At 45.8% G+C, this 24,459-nt stretch overlaps 2 protein-coding genes across 3 annotated transcripts; one reads left to right on the top strand and one right to left on the bottom strand.

Moving 5' to 3' along the window:
- Positions 1–3,897: 3,897 nt before the first annotated feature.
- INO80E (INO80 complex subunit E) lies at positions 3,898–12,356 on the bottom strand. 2 transcript variants are annotated; one of them, XM_035137074.3, is made up of 7 exons: positions 12,078–12,356; positions 10,125–10,195; positions 9,039–9,091; positions 8,493–8,568; positions 7,179–7,296; positions 5,154–5,282; positions 3,898–4,253 (listed from the first exon to the last, which is right to left on the bottom strand). In XM_035137074.3, the coding sequence occupies exons 1-7, from the start codon at positions 12,165–12,167 to the stop codon at positions 4,050–4,052; spliced, it is 741 nt and encodes a 246-aa protein (XP_034992965.1). In that variant the 5' UTR covers positions 12,168–12,356; the 3' UTR covers positions 3,898–4,049. The 2 variants fall into 2 exon arrangements, with proteins under 2 accessions (XP_034992965.1, XP_034992966.1); XM_035137075.3 differs by lacking the exon at positions 5,154–5,282.
- A 173-nt stretch (positions 12,357–12,529) lies between these two features.
- HIRIP3 (HIRA interacting protein 3) lies at positions 12,530–23,535 on the top strand. Its single transcript, XM_035136082.3, has 7 exons — positions 12,530–12,857; positions 14,468–14,594; positions 14,726–14,879; positions 18,172–19,523; positions 20,966–21,140; positions 21,946–22,044; positions 22,757–23,535. The coding sequence occupies exons 1-7, from the start codon at positions 12,790–12,792 to the stop codon at positions 22,897–22,899; spliced, it is 2,118 nt and encodes a 705-aa protein (XP_034991973.3). The 5' UTR covers positions 12,530–12,789; the 3' UTR covers positions 22,900–23,535.
- The last annotated feature ends 924 nt before the right edge of the window (positions 23,536–24,459 follow it).

The following is a 24,459-nucleotide window of genomic DNA, read 5'->3' as shown; positions in this document are numbered from 1 at the left end:
AAAAAGAATTTGAATCAATGAAAAGTCACAGAAATAATTATCCGTCATCTTCCTCTCTTAACACCTGTCTTTCCAAGCTGCCCATCGCTCTGAAATCCCACTACTTTCAAACCAAGGCTTAGCTTGGATTTTAAAGGACAAGATATTTGCTGGCACACAAAATTTGAAGCATCGGTTTAGATTGCTTTTTCTTTTTTAAAGCATGTTAAAAACCCACTTGCCCATATGGAATTTCTTTCAGCGGTCCAAAATAGCTTTCCCTCTTCTTTCCACACCAGCTCCTTTCTCTACTCAACTTAACATCAGAGTGCCAAATACAATTTATACTCCTGAACTGCTGGAGAAAAAAACCTATTGTTTATTGCCTCTGCAATTTCCTGCATGGATTATAGGGGCATTCATCTGGCACATTTCTTCGTGCTAACTCATTGTTAGAGGCCTGCCGACGTAACTGTTTATCCCTTGTTAGAGACTCTGCAGTGCCTCTTGTTACAAACAAGGTTGACCCCACCACCACCCAAGCAGTTTTAAAAAACAAGGTTGCAGGAAATTATTGTGCTGTTGATTCTTGCTTCCATTTCTGCCAGAAAGCTCAAATCACTGGAGGCGATCCAGGGCAAGAGCAATCCTAACAGCGGGCTGCCCAGCCTCTTCTTAAAGACTTCCAGGAAGGGAGAGCACCTCATCTCTGGGCAACTGGGTCCCCATTGTGGAACTGCTATTTCTATGAAAAAGTTCAGCCAACACCTGCTCTTCCTGTAACTTAAGCCCTTTACATCACTCTGGTGCAGCAGAGCAAGTCTTCTATGTAAGACCCCTTTAGGTATTTGAAAGGTGCTTTCTTCTCCAGGCTAAACATACCCAGTTCCTCCAACCTTTCCTCATAGGGATTGTTTTTCATACCCTTAACCATCTTCACTGCCCTTCTCTGAACCCATTCCAGCTTGTCTATATCCTTCTTAAAGTGTAGCATCCACAAATGAACAAAGTACTCCGGATGAAGTCCAACTAGCACAGAATAAGGTGGAACTATTACTTCTCATTTCTTGGAAACGATGGCTGTATTAATGCCGCCTAAAATTGTATGAGTCTTACACACTACTACTGTCTCACGTTCAGCTCAAGATCAACTATTCCTGGGATCCTCTTCATTTTTACTGCTGCTTCCACCCCTATACCTGTGCACTTGATTATGGCCATGATTATTTTGCCTAAATGCAAAATTCTGCATTTGTTTCTGCTAAATCTCATTTTGCTTTCATCCAGTTTCCCATGCTATCTTTTCCTAGTTCATAGCATTTAATCAGCTTGCAAATCACATTATCATGGGGGACTCTTTTAGGTGTTTTGCTGAAACCAAAAGCATTGCATTGCAGAGTCGTTCTTCAATCCACTAAACTAGTAACTTGATTTTATATACAGTGGTACCTCTGGTTAAGAACCTAATTCATTCCAGAGGTCCATTCTTAACCTGAAACTGTTCTTAACCTGAAGCACCACTTTAGCTAATGGGACCTCCTGCTGCTGCCACACTGCCGGAGCACGATTTCTGTTCTCATCCTGAAGCAAAGTTCTTAACCTGAGGTACTATTACTGGGTTAGTGGAGTTTGTAACCTGAAGCGTTTGTAACCCAAGGTACCACTGTATATTTCTCTCTCCCTCCCTCCCTCCCTCCCTCCCTCACACACACAGTATATATAGACACACATTTATTCTTAACCTGAAACTGTTCTTAACCTGAAGCACCACTTTAGCTAATGGGACCTCCTGCTGCTGCCACACCGCCGGAGCACGATTTCTGTTCTCATCCTGAAGCAAAGTTCTTAACCTGAGGTACTATTACTGGGTTAGTGGAGTTTGTAACCTGAAGCGTTTGTAACCCAAGGTACCACTGTATATTTCTCTCTCCCTCCCTCCCTCCCTCCCTCCCTCACACACACAGTATATATAGACACACATTTATTCTTTGTAATCTGTGCAGGCTTCTGCTAACCACTGCATTGCTATCAAGGTGCTTGCAAACTTACTCCCTTGAAATCTATTCTAGTTATCCTCCCTAGCACTGAAGTCAGATAGACTCGTTTCACAGATCCTCCTTTCCAAGATCTGGAACAACAATTGCCTTCAGCCCTGCGGCACTTCACCTGTTCTCCGGGATCTCCCAAAGATGATTAAGACAGAAGTTATGAGAGTACACCAGTGAGTTCCTTTTAGTACCCTCTAGGAAGCAATTCATCTGGTCCTCGAGACGAAGTAATTTCAGGTAGTGAGGCATTTCCTGATGAAATTTCTTACCAATCTCAAACAGAAGCTCTGGCCACACCACTCATGTGCTGACTATGCTACTTATGGAAGATGGAACAAAATACCCCTTTGTGGGGGGAAGACAAGAGGCAAAATAGCAACTGAGTAATCCAGCCTTCTGTGCCACCTGTTAATATTTCACCATCCTTACTGAGAAACAGGCCTAGTGTCCTTCCTTTTCCTTCAAACACACCTTTTTATTGTTCTTGGTAGCATTCACCAGCCTCAGCTTATTCTAATCTTCTGGACCACACAATCCTAGTGGCCTGCCCTCCCATCCATTTCTTATACAGTACATGCCTTTTTTAAATCTTCAGCTCATTAGGCTTTTCTACGGCTGCTCTGGCTTTAAGGGAAAAAAAGGTCCCATTTCCTTCTCTCACTGGCTTATTTGAGATGTCTCCCATTTTCTTCTCACATTGGAATAGTGCCTTTAGTAACTCCTCCTTTCGGGATTTATCCTGGTCAATGCTGCAAATTCTGATGGAGAGTCATGGGAACAGGCAGTGGGCATAAGCCAGGGAGACTTACGTGTCCATCACACACTTCCAGGCCTGGCCTGGCCATACTTTTAGACAGGATAGGCCTGCCACAAGCAACTGCATTTGTGGTACCATTAAGGGCAGCAGATTGTCATGTAATTAACTTAATGTTCTTTTAGTAACACATTTTTTGGGGCCCATTTTAGCTTTCCACATCAGGCACAAAACCATCTGTATCCATCTCGGCTAGACACACTTATTTCCCCGTCAAACATTTCAGTTGTTCATCAGAAGACATTCAGTACGCAAGTGACACACCCATTTTCTGGGTTAAATGTACCGGTAAATCATCTCTTAGAAAGGCAGAGTCTTCCATCTATCCTTTTGAGCAAATGTTTGCAGCTAGGCAAAAAACTGGCATTTGCTCTTACCTTAAACCACCTGTCACCCAGGCATGAATCATGACATTTTTTTGTCCAGTTTCTAAAGATTACTGTGTGTGTGCGCACTTATATTTGTAACGATGGGATGGTTTCTTGTATACATCCTACTACCACTTTAAAATATCTGTAGCAAAAATAATAATAAAAACATCGCAACAAGTAGCAAAATTTGGGTGCTTACTAGAAACCATCTAGTAAAATATATATATTTTAAAACACTGGTGATCTTTCTATTTTATGTAAAACAATCCCCAAGTGGGTTTTGAAGGATAAACTTCTCCACAAAAAAAATTTCAGAAGCAGATTGACTTCAAATGTTTACACGTGCAGCAAAAACCTCTTCTAGTCCTTAAAAACGTTCACTTTTTTCTCCCCTCAGGAGATTTCCAGCACTTTTTCAGAGTTCCCTGCCTTTAAAGGGATTTTTTTCTTTTGTAGTTAAAAGAAAAAGAAAAGATTCTTCCCACCTCGTAAAGGGATGCACTTTTTCACAAATATTTTTCTTAATCAATACAGTTTGTAGATGAAGGTACATGCCTGAAAAGAATCGAGAAACCTCTGGCCTCAGCAGGAGGCAAATTCTTCTAAGGGCTCATGGGGTTTAGGAGAAGAGGGAAGTTTGGGGTGAGGGTTTGGGGGAGGGTATGTGTAGAAACTGCAACTGGAATTTTTTATATATATAAAAAATCCCATTTATTGACTGGTTTGCATGTTTTTGGAGTCTGTAAACAAAATAAAAATAAAAATTGTGGGGCGCAATCCCCATGCACACCACTGCGAGGCCTGTGTCCTTTGAGCAGAGAGTGCCGCTTGCCACTGTCACTCGGGAATGTCGATTACCAATTCATCGTCACCATCCAGGGGGTCTTCGCCACTTCCCTCCCCTGTGTCACTGAACATCTGGTGGGGCACCGTACTGAGGATGGTGGGCGGCGGCAGCTTGGGGGTCCCGCGGGGCGAAGGAAAGGGCAACCCCACCACCACAGATGAACAGTCAGAGTGGGAGGTGGGGGGCAGCGGGAGCTGCAGTGGGGAAAAGAACAAGAAATTGTGGGTGGGAGAGTAAGCCAGGCAGCGCCGAACCTCCTCCTCCTGCATTGCATTATCTAATCCCACGCAGAAAGGAGCAGCATGTTGCCCACCCCTGTATGAAATGGCAGAATTTTGCGGAAATTTCCTTCCGCACGGAGTAACAATCTACTTATTTTAGCCTGCCCAAGCCCATAACATTTGACGTCTCTTCTAGAACTTTCCATGCTTGTTACCGAGACCTTAGCATTTATCCAGGATGTGTAAGGACAGGATGAGCGAGCCTTCCAATAATTTACAGGGCGGGTCTACAATGTTGTATGTAGCACTGAGACCCATCCAAGAGTCCTTTTTCTGCCTTCCCCCACATCATTTTCTTCTTAAAATGCCTCTGTGTCTTTTGGCTAAATAGGTGACATACTGATGGGTTCAAACAATCCCCCAGAACAAACAAAAATTGTTCTGTGAGGGAAAGTGAAATTTCCCAGCGGCTCGCTCAGAAAAACCCTCCACAATTCCCAGAGTTCCCTGGAGAAGCGCCATGATACCACAGAGGTTCAAAATGAGTTTTAAGTTTGCAGTGTAGTTGCAGCTTCATTGCTTTTCTGTGTTATTATGCCCTACTGTGTTCAATGAGAATAATTCATAGAAATGAGAATAATTTTTATGTGCATAGAACATATCACAATGTGTATGTGTATATATATATATATAGAGAGAGAGAAACACACCCAAAATTAAATTCTATTCTCCCCACCCCCAAATTATATTGCAATACAGCAATATGAGCCCCAAATTTAATTCAGTCCCCTACATTCAGACTTCAACCTGTCCACTTGGTGGATTGCAGACACCCTCCACCCCCCCACCCCACCAACACAATCTAGATGGTACCTTGAGCTTGCGGGGCCTTTGGGGCCGCCTAGCAGAGCGGGTGGCGTTGGCATCAGGCTGGGGGGGCCCAGGCTCAGGCTCTAGTGCCAGGTAGTCAGAGGGGAATGGAGCATAAGGGGGTGAGGCCAGCTGGGTGGGAAAGAGGTGGAGGCAGGGTGGGGAGATGGAATAAGAAATCAAAGTATGAATGATGAGCATGCAAGCCCCAGAAAGGGGTTCCAAGTAAGAAGCCACACACATATCATTTGAGAAATCTATGCCTGTAAGCTTGAGCTGGTCAAACATCATCACCAACCATCTTAAGATCAGCCCAGAAGGCCATCCAATCCAGCCCCCTCCCAGCAACTCGTGTTCAGAGGTAGCGTGCCTCTTAATCTGGAGGTTCTACACAGCCGTAACAGCTAAGTAGCTTTTGGCAGACCTCTCCCGCTCTGCAGATTTGTCTAAACTTTTCTTAAAGCCGCCTGAGCTAGTTGCCATCACACCCCAGTGGCAGCGGACTCCATAAGCAATTGCACGTTCTGTGAACTAATATTTTCTTTGGTCGATGCTGAATCTTCTCTCCCATCATTTTCACTGGGTGAGCCCAAGTTCTAGTATTATGAAGGGGGGAGTCTCTCTCCACCTTCTCCCCACCTTGTGTCATTTTATAAATCTCTTATCACAGCCTTCCCTACTCTGGTGCCTGCCGGAAGTTTCCGATGACAAGTCCCATCAGCCCCAGACTCACTTCTGAATAGACATGCATTAGGATTGCTTGGTTAGTCATCCCCCCCTCCACCCACCCCACTAAAAGGCATAAAATTTTAGCCCTTCCTTGGTAGAGGAGGGGTTCCAGTTTCTTGATCATTTTGGCTGCCCTTTTCAAGCAAACGTCAAGCCTTCGTTGAAATGGGCCTCCTCCTCTTTGAGGGGACCAGATGTACATACAAAACATGACTGACTACCCAAACACATAGCTCAGACCCAAACACTGCATGGGTGTGCATTATTATACAAGGTTTAGGTAACTAAACATTGCCCCCACTCCCACCCTGCATACCAGTATGGTGAACTCACTTCTCCCAACATATTACGCTATCTCTGGCCAAGGCAGAGAGAGGCTCGCTTTCATTTCTATATTATATAGCATGTTAGCAACCACAAATAAATGCTGTAATAGAAAATAATGAAGCGAAATGGAGGTGGTATGGGAAGGAGAGGGTGAGGAACAGCCTTGGGCGTTCTGACATCCATATCCAATGTCAGTTCTGCCCATGAAGTATTAGGGAAGCCATTTTGAGATAGAGGCCCAGAGTACTTGTGGCCGTAATGAGAAATGGGTATCCTGCCAAACTCAGCAGCAATACCAAAGACACCAGAGTGACCATTTTGAATGCTGGCCAAGAATCTTAGCCAGAGTGGGCAATGGCATTCAAGCGTCTGCCAGCGCAGCCATGTTGGATAGTACACAAGACGAGCGCCTTTGTTTCGTCTTGGCCTAGGAAAGCAAAGGGAACTTCTTTGCCACTCTAATCCCTGACAGCATTGCCTCATCTCTATGGTATGTTAAAGGTCATGTTATGTTCTTTTTTAGAATGGTATGGGGTTTTCTATGGGGTTGTATTCTATGCTATGTTAAAGGCCATGTTAGCTCAACTAAAACCTAGCCAAGCCATCTCTGACGTTTGAAAGGGACCTTATCCAAGGCCATATTTACCCCACACATTTAAAGGACTAGGGTGCCACTTGGAATAGTCATGGCTTCTTCCCCCAAAGAATTCTGGGAGTTTTGTTAAGGGTGCCGAGAGTTCTTAGGGAGCCCCCTATTCCCCTCTCAGAGCTACAATTCCCAGAGTGGTTTAACAGTCAATCCCTCTTCCCAGGGATCTCTATCACTATCTCTCAGTGCTTTAAACCTACGGGGTAAAGGTGGCCCAAGTCTTTCCCTAGTTCATAGCATTTGAAGGCAGTGTCCGCAAGGTTTGATTTGAGCAGCCCTATCCTACCCAGTCCTTTTACCCAGACAAAAATGGAGTTACTCACAGAGGTCAAGTAGGGAGAGGGCGTCCCTGAAGCCGGGAGCCCAAAGCCGGAAGTTGGCTGGAGGGAAAGGCCTGAAGACGAAGGGGACGAAGCACTGCCAAGCTGCGGACTTTGTTTTCTGTGGGCAGAAGGAGAAAGGAGTTGCCATGTGGATGAAAAGTTGCCACGAGCGCAAGCCACAAGGCCAGGGCACCTACGGGCATGGTTTGCGCATGGTGCCAAAGAAATCATACTGAATGGCTCAGTTTACACATCACACATCTACCCTGTATATGCCTATCATTACTCAATTCCAATTGGATTTATAGCCCACCTTTCCCTTTAAAGAAGCCCAGGGTGTCAAAATAGTAAATACTTTTTTGTATTCTAAAAAAGAAAAGAAAATCCGGAGTTGCCAGGAACAGTGTCTTTCAGCTGTCAAATGTTCAGGTAAAATTTCTCCTGGAAGCCAATACTGAGGGAGGGAGACACACCTCGCCAAAGAGGGCGTTTCACAGACTGGGAATGGCCACTCGAAAGACCCGTCACAGGTCAACACCAACCAGGCAGCCCCCAGTGGCAACACCACCACCACCAAGGCTGTATCTGCTGATCATGACTCTTCCCCACTTGGACTGGGAGGAAACAAGACAGAAATAAAGATTGGTTTGGTTTGTTACGTATTTTGTGTTCTCATTTTGCATTTTTATGCTGTAAGCCTCCCTGCAATCTTCGGATGGAGAACAGTATATAAATGTAATAAATGAACGTTAAAAAAACAAAGCCATGATAGCTGGCACAGTGTTCAGTCCAAACTTGGGATTATGGTTTGTTTTGCTCCAAAAAAACCCCCACCACCAGTAAGCCAAGAACAACAAAACTTGGCTACAGAGTGTGGTTTAGTTGGGAGCGAAGAAAACTGCAGTCCACGGTTCAGACATAACACAAAGCCAGGAATCACTGTTTATGTTTCCTCCCAGCATGTTTGGAGTAGGGGAAAGCAGGGGTGATTTGCTCATGCGCCGTAATGTGTGGTTCATGGCTTATTGTGGCATGCAATGGACGATCAGCAAAACAGACATCTTTGCTTCCTGTAAAGATCACCCCCTGGCATATACCTAAAAGTGGTCCTGAAATGTCATGTAGGAAAACAACATATGATCTTTTTTGCTTCCTAAAAAGGGAGAACATTTTGAAAACCTGCTGAACTTGGCCAAGCAGAAGGATTCTGCCCATTGGGGGAGCCCACAGGATATATCATCCCGTGGTTGGTGGCAGTGATCTTGGACACTGATCCTTACCCTTCATCTTGGAGACCAGGGCTCACGCACTCACCTCTTTAGGGACTGAGGCTCTGTCCCCTTGGGAACCTCCCCATCACTATTGTCAGAGGAGGCTGTTGCCTCCGAGTCTGAAATGAAAAATTAGTTTCAGTCAGATCTGAATACCAATGTTCGGCCAAGGAGACTGAGAGACACAATTTGGGCAAGATTATCCCGTAATCTTCAAGGCTGAGTGGTGGATTTGAACTCGTGTCTTCCCAGCCTAAGCTCATGCTGCTTCACTTCACTGACCAACTCCTAGCCCAAGAGCTCTTGCCCCAGATCCTCCTCATTTTGGGCCTCAAACTGCCGACATTTAGGATTAAGGTATAATGTCCTTTCAAATTATTTTTACCATTCTTTCTACCACCACATTTATTGAATTATACACTACCATGACAAAATCACGGCACTGCTTTGTTATTTTGGAGAAGGCTCTTATTGCCGCTGTGGAAACATTTCATTTTCTTCCACTTCTTTGCACATGTCCAAGATAAGTGTGGGTGGGCTACCCTCCCCAAAGCACACAACCCGAAGAAAGTCGTGAGCCTTGAATTACCTGATGATTCTTCATCCACGTTCTCATACTGGAGCAGGCGATCAAGCAGAAAACTGGAAACAGGAAATGATCGGGAGGAGAGGAAGTCACAATCTCAAATGCGACACTTAATTTCTAAGTGGAGAATGTCTGAGGCCAGCACTCGTGCCCCCTGCCTCAGAAGCCCTGCTCTTCCAACCCAAGTGCACAGAGATTGCGCCAGAAAATTCAGTAGCAGAAGAAAGGCACTCTGCACGTACACTGAGGCACTTTTCTCTATTTTTAGTGCTCAAATACTGCTCTGGTATTGAAAACCAAATCTGGATCTCAATGCTAGACATCTTTGACATAAACTAAGTCCTGCTGCCACCTCAGATATCCTATACCTGCTCCCTTCCCTCCAATGACAGAACAGTCACCTTTTCAAGGCAAAGCTCGCGTGCAACATTATTAGCAGCTTTTCAGGCAGAAACCAAACAGGTGCAGTTTTCCCTATCATGAGATGCGTTGAGGTCTACTGATTTACCCCTGTAACATAGCTTTTAAGGACCCGGGAACCCTGCCAAAAAAGATGGCAACCCAATGTATTATTTATTTTTTTGTAGAATTGGGACGCGGGTGGCGCTGTGGGTTAAACCACAGAGCCTAGGGCTTGCCGATCAGAAGGTCGGCGGTTCAAATCCCCGCGACGGGATGAGCTCCCGTTGCTCGGTCCCTGCTCCTGCCCACCTAGCAGTACGAAAGCACGTCAAAGTGCAAGTAGATAAATAGGTACCGCTCCAGCGGGAAGGTAAACGGCGTTTCGGTGTGCTGCTCTGGTTCGCCAGAAGCGGCTTTGTCATGCTGGCCACATGACCTGGAAGTTGTACACCGGCTCCCTCGGCCAATAACACGAGATGAGCGCCACAACCCCAGAGTCAGTCACGACTGGACCTAATGGTCAGGGGTCCCTTCACCTTTTAGAATTGATACCCCACCCTTCATCACTAAAATATTTCATTTCTCCCACACCAGGCCCATAAGCATCTCTCAGTGTCAGCTCCACAACCTCCCCCATCACCTCCCCATTCTGCACCCCCTCTGCCCTTCTTTGTTGCATCAGCTCACCTTTTATCCCGTGAAACTTTTAAGAGTTTCCTTTGCGCTTTTCTCAGTTCTTCCTGGAAACATTCTTGTTCCTGAGAAATAACAAGGGAGACCATGCAAGTCAGAATGAGACTTTAAAACAATATTAATATCAATATTACAGTTTTCTTAATATTGAACAAAATTATTTTGTTGTGAATGGATGTAAAGATGGGGAAATATAATTGTTAAAATTTGTCTCTGTGAGTAAAGTGGAAGTGGGGGGAGGAAGAAGCTGGAAGTTCTGGTTTCTTAACTGTCTGTGAAATGGCCTTGAAAATGCACTGACAAAGGCAAAACGATACCTTCCTTGGTGGGAAAGGACTTTTTGTTTTGGAATTTAATCTTAGAGAGGAAGCTGGGAAAGGGGGAGAGATTCCACCCCCTCCACCTTAAATTAGAAATGGTAGAAGAAAAAACCCAATGTTCAAACAAACAAGCAAGGTCGTAAGTCAAAAGAATATAAAATATGAATTTTACGATTTGCTTTCAGAATTTAAAAGAGAATTGTGCGAGATAAAGGAAAATGTTGATAAAGCAGCTTCTCAAATCTGGGAAAATACTAATTTACTTTCAGAGGCCGGGGGACAACGTAAAGAGGTGAACACACAAACCAGAGAGGTGGGAAAGGATGTGGTGGTAGGCTCAAGGAAAATACAAGGGAAAGTAAAGGTGATCCACAGTAAAAATGGCACCTCATGTGAATTGATCTGGGAGGATTTTACTTTGATGGATACGAAAGAGGAAGGAAGGGAAAATGGTATGAGAGGCTACTATATGTGGTGGCAATGTAAAGTTATTAAGGCGGCCTGGGAGGTAACATATAAAGATCTGAAGAGAATGTTGAAAATGACCTTTTGTTTTAAAAAATAGAAGCTATGATTCTGAAAGGTACAGGACTTAATGGATTTACTGGGCAAAAGACTTTGTTCCTGCACCTGAGAGTGGACGCCAGGCCAAGACCGGCCCACCCCCATAGAAGGAAGAAGCCACCGTCAAAGAAGATTGGTAAAATAAATTAGTGAACTATGCAGGACATATTAGACAATTTGAAACCCAAAAGGACATTGGTTTCTTCTTTTTTCTTTTTTATATAAGGGAAATGTTTAAAGCATAACCTTGTAAGCTTTGTGGATAGGCTTTTACATTAGTTAAACTTTTAAAAGTCACTTATAAGATGAATAAGGTTTAAAAATTGGATTGTTAAGAATATAAGATTTTAAGGACGTGCATGAATAAGAGTAAAATAATGGAACCAGGAGGGGGAGTGGAGGGAAGTCTATTAAGATTGTTGTTTAAATTTTTGTGAGTATTATTGTTCTTTTTTATTTTGGTTGGTTTTGGAAAATTAATAAAATATTGAAAAAAGAAAAGAATGCCAACCTGTTAGCCATTCTGGGATTAATTACAGGAAAACAAAGTGTGATTTTTGCAAGCTCTTGTGATAACTAAGAGACTTATACACACCCCTCCACATTAGGAAGAACTTCCTGACAGTAAGAGCTGTTCGACATCACACTAGGTTTCGAAAGATGAAATCCTAGGCATGTTTTTTTAGGGAACAAACCCCACTGAAACCAACTCCGCTCTCAGCTCCCTTACAACTGACCAGGCTATCCAGTCTCGGTTCAATAAAAGTTTTAAGATCTACTCGCGGGTTGATTCAACAGATCTTAACCCCGGGACGCCCCACGTGTTGTCCCCCCCCCCCAAGAGATCAGGATGCCCACAATGTTTTGGACCCATGGAATCGGACACACAGCATAACCGGCCCACCCTCGGCTCCCACCCAGTTTCTCACTCTTCCGTAACTCACTCCGCTTGTAAAGGTAAAAATTGCCCCCTCCTTCAAAAAAAACATTATCTGCTCCCCCCAGCGGTCCTTCCCTCCAGTGCCTCCCCTCCCCCCCACCGCCCCCCCTCCAAGCTCCTCACATAGATCAGGAACTTCAGCCTCCTCTTCAAGGCCCTGTAGCGCCTTTTGTAGCCCCCGCTGCCAGGATCAGGCTCTCCCGCCCCGTTCATGCCCACCTGGGGGAGCAACCGGAGGCAGGAACTGAGACTGGGAAGCGAGAGAGAGCCCGGGGGGGGGGGTTACAGTGGAAGAACTACATTTCCCGGTGTGCTCCGGGAAGATACCTCAGCAAAGCGGATGCGCAGGAGGAGCAGGACTACGACTCCCAGCATGCCTCGGAGCGGGGAGGCTCTTTCCACAACAAGCAACCCCCGATTTTTTTTTTTTTATTATCTGGAGCCCCTATTATTCAAACATGGCATGGGAGCTTTGGAGAGGCCCAAACTCAGGGAATTAAACAAAGGGCAGCGATGCGTAATATAAAGACAACCTTTTCCCCATTGGACGCGCGTTGGCTGGTCACACCGGGAAGTACCCGCTACCTCCCCGTTGCTACGGGCACGCACGCGTTGCTAGGACTACGTTTCCCGTCAGGCCCGGCGATGCCGTCGAATCCGCTCCCATTGGCTTATTTGCTAACCCTCGCGAGCCACCCTGCGTCGCTCCCCTATTTCTTCACCCGCCACGGTGAGAGGCTCTTCTGGTTGCTGCGGTCGCTGGGACTACACTTCCCAGTAAGCCTTGCGGGGAGAAGGACCGCTTCAGCTTGGAGGAGCCAGTCGGCGGGAAAGGATGGCAGCGGAGCTGCGGAGCATGGAAGCGTTCGTCAGGGCTCTTTTCCAGGAAAAGCCCGATCTCAGGTGAGAGTCCGGAGCTGCTCAAGGCTTCTAGCTGAGGGGGCGCCTGCAAGGCTTAACCCGAAGCTGGGGTCAGCGGGGTTTGGCCCTGAAACGTGCTTTCCGCGCTCGGGACTAAGGAAGACTGGGGTGCCCCTGAGCATGTACAGTGTGCGTTTGCCTCGCCGCTGAAATAAACTGCATAGCCGGCCCCTTTCGCGTCGGGGAAGGCGGTGGGGAAAGACGCTTCCTCCTGAATGGGTGTGACGCGAGGAAAGATTGAACTGCTGAGCCCACACCCGCTGGCCGGGGGTAGGTGGGCGGGCGTCCAGAATATCCCTCTGACATGGTAAGGACGATGGCTCCTGAATCTCTTTCACAAACTTACACCTATTGATACACAGATGCTCTATTGACAGCTTAACAGATACATGCCAGACCAGTTTTCCAGGGAGAGGTAAGCCCCCTACATGTCAAGCAATTTTATCTATTAGCAGGATTTACAAGTGAACTATTTTGGGGGAGGTATTCTCCCTCATCTCCTTCCTTCCACTGCAGAGAAATAGTTGAGGTCATTTAAGAGAATCGAAACGGCTTCAGAATTGCTCACTACAGTACATCTTTTCAGAATATGGTTTATTTATACAGTAAACTTATGTATGTGCATCCACCGTGTGTATTTTGAACATTTAGTTCAAAACATCTTAGAGTGGGGGGGGGCGAGTACACACATAGAGTGGCGCTGTGGTCTAAACCACTGAGCCTCTTGAGCTTGCCAATCAGAAGGTTGGTGGTTCGAATCTCCGTGACGGGGTGAGCCCCCTTTGCTCTGTTCCAGCTCCTGCTAACCTAGCAGTTCGAAAGCATGCCAGTGCAAGTAGATAAATAGGTATTGCTGCGGCGGGAAGGTAAACGGTGTCCCCTTGCACTCTGGCTCCTTTCACGGTGTTCTGTTGCGTAAGAAGCCATTTAGTCATGCTGGCCACATGACCCGGAAAGCTGTCTGTGGGGGAAATGCTGGGTCCCTCAACCTGAAAAGTGAGATGAGCACTGCAATTCAATAGTCGCCTTTGATTGGACTTAACCATCCAGGGGTCCTTTACCTTTTTACCTTTTACACACATAGGCCAGTTCTCTGGTAACAAGCCCAATGTCTAGGATGAGGGAGTCCAGAGACACCAGCTGTAACCGTTTTGCTCAAGTACTTTTAAGTACATAGTGCATCTGTCTCCCATCGGGAGGTTGTGGACATGTAAAATCCTACATGGCTTAGGACCTACATACTCTGTGCATTGCCTCTTCCCATATAAGCCTGCCCGTATGTTATATTTATCAAGCACTTGCTACGTGGCAAAACACAAGAGGGTGCTCTCAGGACTGGCAGATCAATAACGGAATGCCCTCCTTTCTCAGATTTAACAGGTGCCAACGCTGTTGGGCTTTTGGTGCCAAATAAAAATGTGTTTATTTGCCCCAGCTTTCAGTTAATCCATTCATTGGTGCTGGAGATGGTTATGCTTGACTTGCTGGTTCTGTGTGGCTTGGTGGCTGTTGACATTTTATTATTGTATTGTTTTATATGCATTGGAACTGGAGATGAAACTGGAACTGGAAATTATTGCTTTTTCTTGCAGCACCCTCACAAATGCTATAGTCCGGAAGAAATATCTCCTCCATGCCGGGCAGAAGAATATGGCTAAAGAGCAAAAGGAGCAACTCAGGCAGCTGGTGGATCAAGAGTTGCACCGTCTGGAGGTGCAGGCAAGTTAGTGGGCAAAGGGCAGGAGAGGGCAGCACTTTTGCTGGGAGAGCCAGCTGGAGGAGAGCCAGGGGCAGTAAAAGGGGTCCAAATGGTTAAAGCTGGAAACTTTTCATTTTCATGTCATCTACAGGAGGGGGAGTCCGCAAATGCCGTAGTGTTCGTGGCAGAATTAAAGACTCACATCAACTCCACGAGCCAGAAGCGACCTCGCTGCAACTCTCATACCTCTGGCGAGGAGTCAGAAATCCAAGAGCTCAAGAAGCAGCGAACTGGAAGCATACTAAGTACGTGACAAGGTCGCAAAATGCTGTCCTATATGCAAATGCTCCCTGGTGTAGTCTTAGTCTCTTGGTTGTGGAAGGGTCTTTCTTAAGGTTGGTGTGGCGTTCACACAGAGTCCCTGGTTGTTCCACGGACTATTGACCCTGTGTCATCACATCTATTCTCTTCCACTGCCACCAACCAGGTTTCCCCGGTAATATACAGTCATACCTCGACATCCGAATGCTTCGACTTCCGAAGTCGACAACCCCGGAAGTCTTTTCGCCAAGCGCGCCCGGCGCACACGGACAACACATGCACAGAAGTGCAAAATCGCGCTTCGACATCCGAAAACCTCGACTTACGAAGACGGCCGCGGAATGGATCGTCTTCGTAAGTTGAGGTACCACTGTATTCAGACTCAGTCAGGTTGTAACGTATTAACAAGGATTCCAGTTTATTGTGAACGCAAACAAGTTTTAAATACTTTGAAACACTGTAATCCGATTCACTCTGTCTCCCTTCTGTCTCTAACTCTCTCTGACTCCTATGCCTCCCACCCACAAGTAACCAACCGAACTGCCTCTCTACTTCCAACTGTCTTCCCAACTGTCTAAACCTCTGGCTAAGCCTTTTTAAAAGCAGGTAGGCTCCGCCTCTGGGCTTTTCTATTGGTCCATCTATTAACCCCTTCTCTCCCCCTGTACAGACATTTCCAAAAGAACGGGCAAACGCCACATTTGGTTTTCACAATTATTTGTAAATGGCAGGCAGGCAGTGTTTTTGGGGGGAAAGATGACTTTTCCCACCTGTTTACCATCATTTCCTTGTGATTTCCAGCCACAGGGGAGTATCTGAGACTCTTGGAGCATGAGTGTGTGTGTGTTCTGTGATTGTTTAAAGCAATTGCACAGCACATGAGGAAGTGCTGCTTCTTGCCTGTCCAGTATGCACTGCTTTCAGTTTGCTTGGATGACCTTGCTTTCTGGCAGGAAATTGCTGGGACCTTCCTCTGAAGGACATGCAGTCCAGATAATGGGCTGATAGCAGCAAATAATTGGAAAAAAGCAATTTATTAAAAATTTTCAATTAAACACATTAAACAGTAACAATAACAGTAACAAAACATTCAACAACAAACATAACACACACAAATTTTCTCTTTTTAACATCTATTCACCTATCTCGAATTCCCAATGCTCTGCCGAGCTTTGACTTCCCTCCCTCCCCTCATTTGGTTTTCTTATCAACTCTTATCTCGCAGTTCCTTTACTCCTTCTACTTAAAGTCATTTCGTAGGATTTATTTCAATCCTACAAGTGTCTTTAAACTTCTACAATTCCTCTCCATATAGTTCACAAATTTACTCCAGTCTTTTTGGAACTTTGCCTCTCCCTGGTTTCAGATCCTGCTAGTCAGTCTTGCTAGTTCCGCATAGTCTATCATTTTCGTCTGCCACTCTTCGATCGTCGGTAACTCCTGAGTTTTCCATTTTTAGGCTAACAAAGTCCTTGCCGCGGTTGTCGCATACATAAATAATACTTGATCTCCTTTTACAATCTCTTGTCCTATAAGTCCCATAAGTCCTGAACCTGGTTTCGGAATCAATGTTATATATGCTTCTTTCCAAGTATTTGGGATCCTTCCTCCTGCAAGTATATTTTCTGATAGCAGCAAATAATTGAAATCAGCTTCTCTTGTTTTAAAAATCCACTTTGTTTTGTCTTCTATCCCACACTGAGGCCCTTCCATCCATCACTGATGGCCTGCTTAGCTTCAGCCAGATTCCTGCATCATAGAATTGTAGAATTGGAAGGATTCTGTTAGTTATGTTAAGAATTACCTTAATGGAGATCTGTGTCAGCTGCATTTTTATGTGTAGAGAGAAAGGGCTTTCACAGAAAGCCCGTGGTTACCTCCTTTATAGGCTCTCTGCCACTTTCAGAACACATTTTTAAATGTATAAAAGAATGAAAAGGCTAGATGCCCATGGAACACTAGCATGTCTCTTAATTATCAAAATGCAGAGAGTTTTTCATGTAAGGGGGAACATTCATTCGTGTTTTCTGAACACACATTACCTGCGCCACTGTCTGCTTTCTCCTCCATGGGTTGAGGCTAAAAACAGGCCTTGCGGGGAGAAGGAGGCCACAAGGGAAGCACCACATCTTCTGATTGTAGTTGATGGTGGCCTGAGGTGGTGGAACATCTCTGGAATATTTGCCTGAAACTCACGTTGGAACTACTACGGTGCCACGTCATACCCACTCCGCATTGGTGCAAAGTCGATTGTTTAGTGGGGCAGCACCTGCACTTTGGAACTCCCTGCCTCTTGAGATCAGGCCGACGTCTTCACTGTACGCTTTTCGGCGCCTGCTAAAAACATTCCTTTATTTAGACAAGCTTACCCAGATGCTTGGAAAGCTGAGGTAATTTTGATCTGTTCTAGTATTTTAACTCTTGTACATTTTAAAGTAGGGCTGTGAACCTACCTTATTGTTTTATCTTTTTGTAGACCGCTTTGAGGTTTGTTTGTTTTTTACAATCAAGTAGTATATAGATTTTATGAAATAAATAAATGATAAATACTGATTCTCTAAACACTTTAAATAAGCACTTATCCTTTATTTAAAAAGTAGTGTTGCTATTTTTCCTTTATTTATGGTATTTCAGGTTTGTAATTCTTCTCTCTCCAGTAGAAAATAGGACAGTGGGAAAATGTTAGGCAGTAAAAACACCATCCTTATCGGAGGCTTCTAAGTTGCCCTTCTGCAAGCAGCAATTCATTTTTTCTACCCTTGCTTGAAGCAGGCTAATTTAATCACTGGTGTTCTTCGGGCCTTTAACTGCTGTTTTCTTGTGAGTGCAGTTACTTTGTGTGTGTTTGATTTGCCCCTTTTTGAGGGTTTTTTTCCTTAGCAGGTTGTTTTTTGTTTGTTATTAGATGGATTTTTACCTCGGATCACCGTAATGATTCCTACTTGCTTTCCTCTGTAGCGTTTTCTCTCCTCCGCTGTTTGCTAAATTAATTCTACTGAGTCAGCAAATAAAATTGTGTTTTTTATTCTTTGTTTAAAAAAAATTCAAACAAACATTAAAAAGAAACAGGACGGCAGAAATCAAGACTCACATCAACAAGGGTATATTCCTCATAGTGGGTTGCTATGCATAACACCACCAGCAGTTGCGACAACATTGGGGATGCCTGGTCGCCTGCAGACAGTTGTTAACTTGCCACAGGCAAATTTCCAGCCAGGTAGGCTGATTAGGGCCCCTTCTCAATATCTGTCATGTTGCTCACTTTTTATCTTCCAGAAGTCAGTTCTGATGATGAAGATTCTGGGATTGATTCCAAGAAGATACCACTCCTTTGTGGCCCTAAGCATGTTGGAGCTGGGAAATCTAGCTCCTCCGACCAACGAGATTCCGGAGCAGAAGGGCAGGCTGGCGGATCTGAGAGTGATGGACAAAGTGCAAAGAAGAGAAGGATGGAACAACCCCAGAGGGGGAAAGGTAGCAAACCAACCAGGGAGCAGGAGAGCAGGAGACAGAGAGAACGATCAGGGAGTGAGTCGAAGGAGACAACAGAAGTGGAACAGAGTGACCCTGAAGAGATCAGGAAACAGAAGGCAGCAAAAGGCCAAAGAATCAAATCAGAGAGTGACTCTGAACAAGAGCTGAGCAACTACAAGCCCCAGAAAAAGAAAGGGTTTGGCAAACAACAGAAGCAGTCTGAGACAGTGGGCAAAGGAAAGAACAGAAATATGGATGAGCAAAGGAGAAAAAAGGAAGAAGAGTTGGAAGAGGACATGGAGCTGCCCAAGGCAGGAAAAATGTGCAAGGGGGGAAGAATTGATGGGAGTGAGAGTGAAGAGGAGATGGGCAGTGGCGGCGAAAAGGCTCAGAACAGGCCAATACGAAGACATTTGAAGGCTCAAGAGGAGAGTGAGAGTGAGGAAGAATCAGAGAGCAATTCAGAGGATGAGCAGCCCAGCAGGCAAAACAAGATGAGGAAAAATAGTAAACAAAGCAGGGAAAGTGAGAAATGGAGCCATAACTCAGAGAGCGATTCTGAAGATGATGGGGAGTTCAAGAGGCAGGCCAGCAAAGGAATGAAAAAGACACAGAAGAGGAAGGAACTGGAGGAGAAAAAGCGGGGAAAGCATAAGCCTCCCAAGCGAAGCACAAGCAGGGAAGAATTGGAAAGCGAGACAAATGAGCGTAAGAGCTCAGAGCGAAAAAGAAAAGGGACCAAGAAGCCCAGCAGTAGTGAAGATGAATCGTGCAGTGAGACAGAGGAGATGGAAAGGGGCAAAAGCAAATCCAAGCTGTCTGGGAGCAGTGACGAATCAGAGAATGGGTCAGAAGAGTGGGAAAGTGGGAAGTGGAGAAAGAAAAGTGAGCTTAAAAAGAAGGGCAAGAGTGTGTCTGGGAGTGAACATAGCTCAGAGGAAGAGTCGCTGAGAAAGAAAGAAGAGAAGTCCCAGAGAAAGCGTACCATCGCTGAAAAAGATCTGGAGACGGATTCAGAGGACAGTGGAAATGAATTGGTGAGAAGGAAAAAAGGCCTGCCGAAGACGGGAATGCAGAAGCCCCAAAGGAGGAGGGAAGCGAGTTCAAGCTCAGGAGATGAAGATGAGCCCCATTCTTCCAAACGCAAAGGAAAGGTAAGAAGATCTTTGCTTGGCAATGCCAAACATTTATAGCTCAGTACAATTGCGGGCACAATTTGTCCTCTCCCTCCCTCCCCCCCAGCATGTGTTAAGATATTCCCAAGATTGATATTTACAGTGGTACCTCAGGTTACAAACGCTTCAGGTTACAAACTCCACTAACCCAAAAATAGTACCTCGGGTTAAGAACTTAGCTTCAGGATGAGAACAGAAATCATGGTCTGGCGGCGTGGCGGCAGCAGGAGCCCTCATCAGCTAAAGTGGTGTCTCAGGTTAAGAACAGTTTCAGGTTAAGAACGGACCTCCGGAACGAATTAAGTTCTTAAGCAGAGGTACCACTGTACTCAAGTCTTTTGTGTTCTGGGTGGCAGTTCCAGCATCATAATATGCTGGTCAGTGTATATTTAGCCTGGCCATGGAGTGTAGTTTGGCACGAGCTTTTGTTCTCAAAAGTAACCTGAATCATTGTGCAAATGTCAGGCACGCAGGGAGCACAGAGTTTGGGGATTAATGGCCAGTGGGGCCCTTAGTCTAAGCAAGCTGCCCACCTTTACTCTTTCCTTTTGCTTCTATATCAAAAATCAAATTTGTGTGTGTATTTTAACTATGCATCCTGCCTTTCAGGATACACTTCCTTCCAAGGCATTTCACTTAAGACCATAAGAACAGAGTCTCAGACCATTGGCCCATCTACCGGTATCTCATTGTTGTCTACATTGACTGGCAGCAGCATCTTTCCCAGCCCTGTGTGGAGAGGCTGGGGGTTGAGCCTGGGGACCTTCTGCATTAAAAGCTTCCACTAGCATGCAGCACCCAAAAAGGAATGCAGCTGGAAAAGTTTCCCCTCCCTTGCAATAAGACACAGCGTGATTATTTTAAAGGAATGGATGCTGTCAGGATTGTGTGGTGGTTGCTCACGAGTAACCACGCCAAACTCCAACCTGACTATTTACAAGTTTATTGTGCATATACTATGTACAGTGCAGAGCTACAAGTTCATGTCCATCTCAGTCACTAGCAGAATCTGGGAGTGCCCTCTTCCGGTTACGACCCCAGCAAAATATCTTAGGCACCCCCAGTCTCCTCCTCCCCTCTTTGCACTTAAGCCCCCTGTGTAATTGGGGCGACGGAAGTGGCGTCTCCCTCTCTGAGCCCTCCGGACGAAGGTGGTGAGAGGGCTCCGACCCAACATCCTCGAGCCCCCTCCCGATGCTGACCACCTCCCCCTCCTCACCACTGGAGGCGTTGCTGCTTTCCCGGCTGGAAGCGGTACTACTGGAGAGGAGGGGCCGGGGATCCCTGTACCCCGATTTTCCTTCCACCTCCTCCTGCGAACCCTGTGGGAGCCCCCTGACAGATGCCTTTTGAAAATACAGCGTTTTTATGGACCCCATGTTAGGTTTTGCAATCTCTTCCCCATTGCCCACCTGCTGCAGGACAAAGAGCATCACTCCGGGAAGCAGGAGGAGCACTCTTCAATCCGACGCCTGAAACGCTACATCCGGGAGTGTGGTGCCCATCGGAATTACAAGAAGCTGCTTAGCGGTTGCCACTCCCGCAAAGCTCAGTTAAAGGTGCTCAAAGAGGAGCTGGAAAACCTCGGCCTGAAGGGTAGGTGCAAGTTGGATGCTTTAGGCAGAAACTGGGAAGCGCAGGGAAAGCCTATTCTCAAGGGGAGGAGAGAGGCTGGATCCAGGAACTAAGAGTCAGGAGCACTGTGTGTGCTTGCTTCCAAACCCCACGTTCAGACCAAGGAAGTTGTGGGTGCTGCAACCAGCCTGTAGGAGTTACACACGCACAGCCCATTTTCAAAGTCAATGGCTGACCTTGTGCGATTATGGAAAGAGCTGTTGGGAGTCCCGTGACCACACACGCCGCCTTCACTACTGTAATTCCTACTGGTTCAGAAATTTAAACAGGTGTCCCCGGAGACTGTCTTTTACACCCTCAAAAGCCAGATTCTTTGCATGATCCGGAAATCCGTCAGATGAAGCTGTCTTTTAATGTGTTGGACAACTGTTCCTTCTGGCTCAGCATTGGCTGCCAGTGACTCTCCAGCACTTTAGGCAGGGGGCTTTTCCAGGCCTAACTGGCGATGCCAAGGGTTGAAGCGTGGATCATCTGCATGTCACTGCGCTAAAGCCCTTCTCTAGTTTCTCCCAGCCATCAAGGTTTCTTTGGTTTGTGAGACTTGAAGAGAACTTGCTTTCCTCAATACTACATCCCCACGTGAATGAAAAGCTGCCCCTGTTTGAATTTGTACCCATCAGGCTCTTTTAAAGGCACTGTACCTCAGGGAAATTACAGCAACATCTTTTTCAGAGTGTGGCTATTTTGAGTTATCCTTCTGAGCACAGGGGGAGGCTTGCCCAAGTGTCTCACTTCTTGGCCTGTGTTTTCCCTCCCCTTTTCTCAGGGGCACCATCTCTGGCCAAGTGCAAGGCCTTGAAGCAGAAGCGGGAAGTGGCCGCCGAAATAGCTTCGCTTGATCTCTGCAACATCATCGCCACACAAGGTAAAGGTGCGAGGAGCCAAAGGGAAGGGGCATGGCTAGTGGTAGATAGGAAGGAACCTGGAAACTCTTAACTTCCTGATTTCTGCCTTTGCTTTGCATGTGTTTTTGAGCCCACCTGCCCCATGCAGGGTGATATCCAGCTAAGTCACACTGAGAGCAAGCCCACTGACATCAGTGGATTTAAGATACTAAAGCCCATTTGATTTCAGCACTCCCACTATGTGATTAACATTTAATATCATGCATCGTCTGGTGGGAAAACTGGAAGTCAGATATGGGGCTTGTGATATGCTTCTTCCCAATCTTGGGTATGCTACTTTTCTAACCGATTGTCGTTTACTTCCAGTCTTGTTTTTGCGTCTTATTTCTGACCAAATGATGCACGTCAACCGTTCCTTTTGGTGATCAAGTAAATACTACAGATATTCCAGTTTCTTTTTTTCTTTTGCATGCATGCGGGGGGGGCATGGGTGTAAGAAAAATGATGGACTTTTAGGGGTTTTGTTTACATGGGAGGGGAGTGAGTGCTGTAAGAGTGGAGAAGCCAAGAGGCGGTTTTGCTTGAAGGCATGCACTTCACATCTTGTGGTTGTGAGCACAGAGCAAGTGGGCTTGGTCCATTGAGGCCTGCAAATGTCCTTAGAGCCGCAGCTGTTGCTTCTTCATGTGAAACTCTTTTCTGTCTCTCTCTGCCACCCTTTTCTTCACACAGGCCGCCCAAGGCGTCAAAACGTCTGGAGTCTCTACAGCAAGCCTAAGCAGCTCAGCTCCCCAGAGGATTCACCCGTGCACAGTCCTATTAGGGACTGGTCCCACCTTAAAGGTGTCATCAGTTCAGATGGCGAAAGCGATTGACTCCAGTGTTGGAGGGAAGCGTAGGCATTTGTGGGTTGTTTGTTGCCCTAGTTTTGAGGGGAAACGCTAGTTGGTCTGACCCTGACAACCAAGAGAGGGCGTCGTGATGTTTTTGGCCCATTTCCCCCTGCTCAGCATGCATGACAAAACAAAGAAAATATTACTATATTTGTTGCTGTTTCTCCATCACCAGCATGAATGTCTCTGCTGAGGGCAAAGGTTCATCCCTTCCCAAAAATATTTGTACTCCTAAGGGAGATGGGCAGAAAGAGAGACCATCAGTTCCTTCAAATAGCTGTATTATAGTTGAGGTATGGTCACCTTCCCCTATGACCCTTCTTTCCAACAGTAAACAAGAATCCTAAACAAGAACACATGCAAGAGTATATTGCAAAGGAGGGGATGTGGGGCTTCATTTCCCATATGGTCTGGTACCTTGCCTCTTTACATATTTTGTGGCGTTTCTCTTCCGTCTGGGCACCTCCTACGGTAAATGAGAACGAAATTGATTCACTTGATTGGAGGACAGATGTGCCTTTGCAATGTGGACCACATTTAATTATGGATGATGTTCTGGAGATTGTACAGCTAAAATGTTTTATATTTGTTAATAAATATTGGACTTTCTAAGTGAGACTCCGTATACCCTCCCGATTGCTCTTTTCATGAACATATAGGCTGAGTAATTCACCATAATCAAACAACTGATGCGGAAGCTGGATCTGTCAAAACGTCTTGATTATTGCAGCTTTTCCTAAAAGGGCAAACTTCTGGATCTCGTGGAACCAGAGGCTCTAACATATTGGGAATGGAGCTTCTGTGGCTGCGTGGCTCTTTCCCGTGACATGATCCCACACAGCTGGCTTATTCACACTGATACACACACCCCTACAATCTAGGAGTCCACCACAGGGAAGTTGCTCCAGATCCCTTAACGTTGCCTCACTTGCCCAGACTTCTCATCCTGTCACGGCAACATGCTTTGTACCGATCTTGGAATGCATACAAAAAATGGCAGTGGAGAGTTTTGCAATAGCTACAAAAACTGTAAAAATAGCAAGGTCCTAATATAGAGCGAGATGAGCGCGCAACCTCAGAGTCATCCGCAACTGGACCTAATGGTCAGGGGTACCTTTACCTTTAATAAAGTATATGGGTGTGGCATGTGCTGATGAAATACTCTGCAAGGTTGGGGATTCCTGGGACAGCATCTTTTGGTGCCTTGCTCAAAGTGAGATCGTTCATCATTCAGTCCAGTTTGGATTATTTTGAAAGGAAGCCTACCAAAATCCCCTCTCTGTTTCCTTGTCTGTGCCTCCTTGAAACCAGCTGTATCAGGCATAGCTGCCAAGTTTTCGCTTTTCTCGCGAGGAAGCCTATTCAGCATAAGGGAAAATCCCTGTAAAAAAAGGGATAACTTGGCAGCTATGATCAGGGCAGGAAGTTGGTACATTTGGCCCAGGGTTGTGCGCTGGCTCTTCTGGGTCTTAGGGAGGATTATTTCCCATCACCAGATCCTTTTAACTAGCCAAGGATTAAATCTAGGCTCTTATGCATACA

Source organism: Zootoca vivipara, chromosome 12 (genome assembly GCF_965207765.1).
Source record: "Zootoca vivipara chromosome 12, rZooViv2.hap1.1, whole genome shotgun sequence".
Lineage (NCBI taxonomy): Eukaryota > Metazoa > Chordata > Lepidosauria > Squamata > Lacertidae > Zootoca > Zootoca vivipara.
Note: the sequence above shows the minus strand (reverse complement) of the source record. Positions and strands in the feature narration are given on the sequence as shown.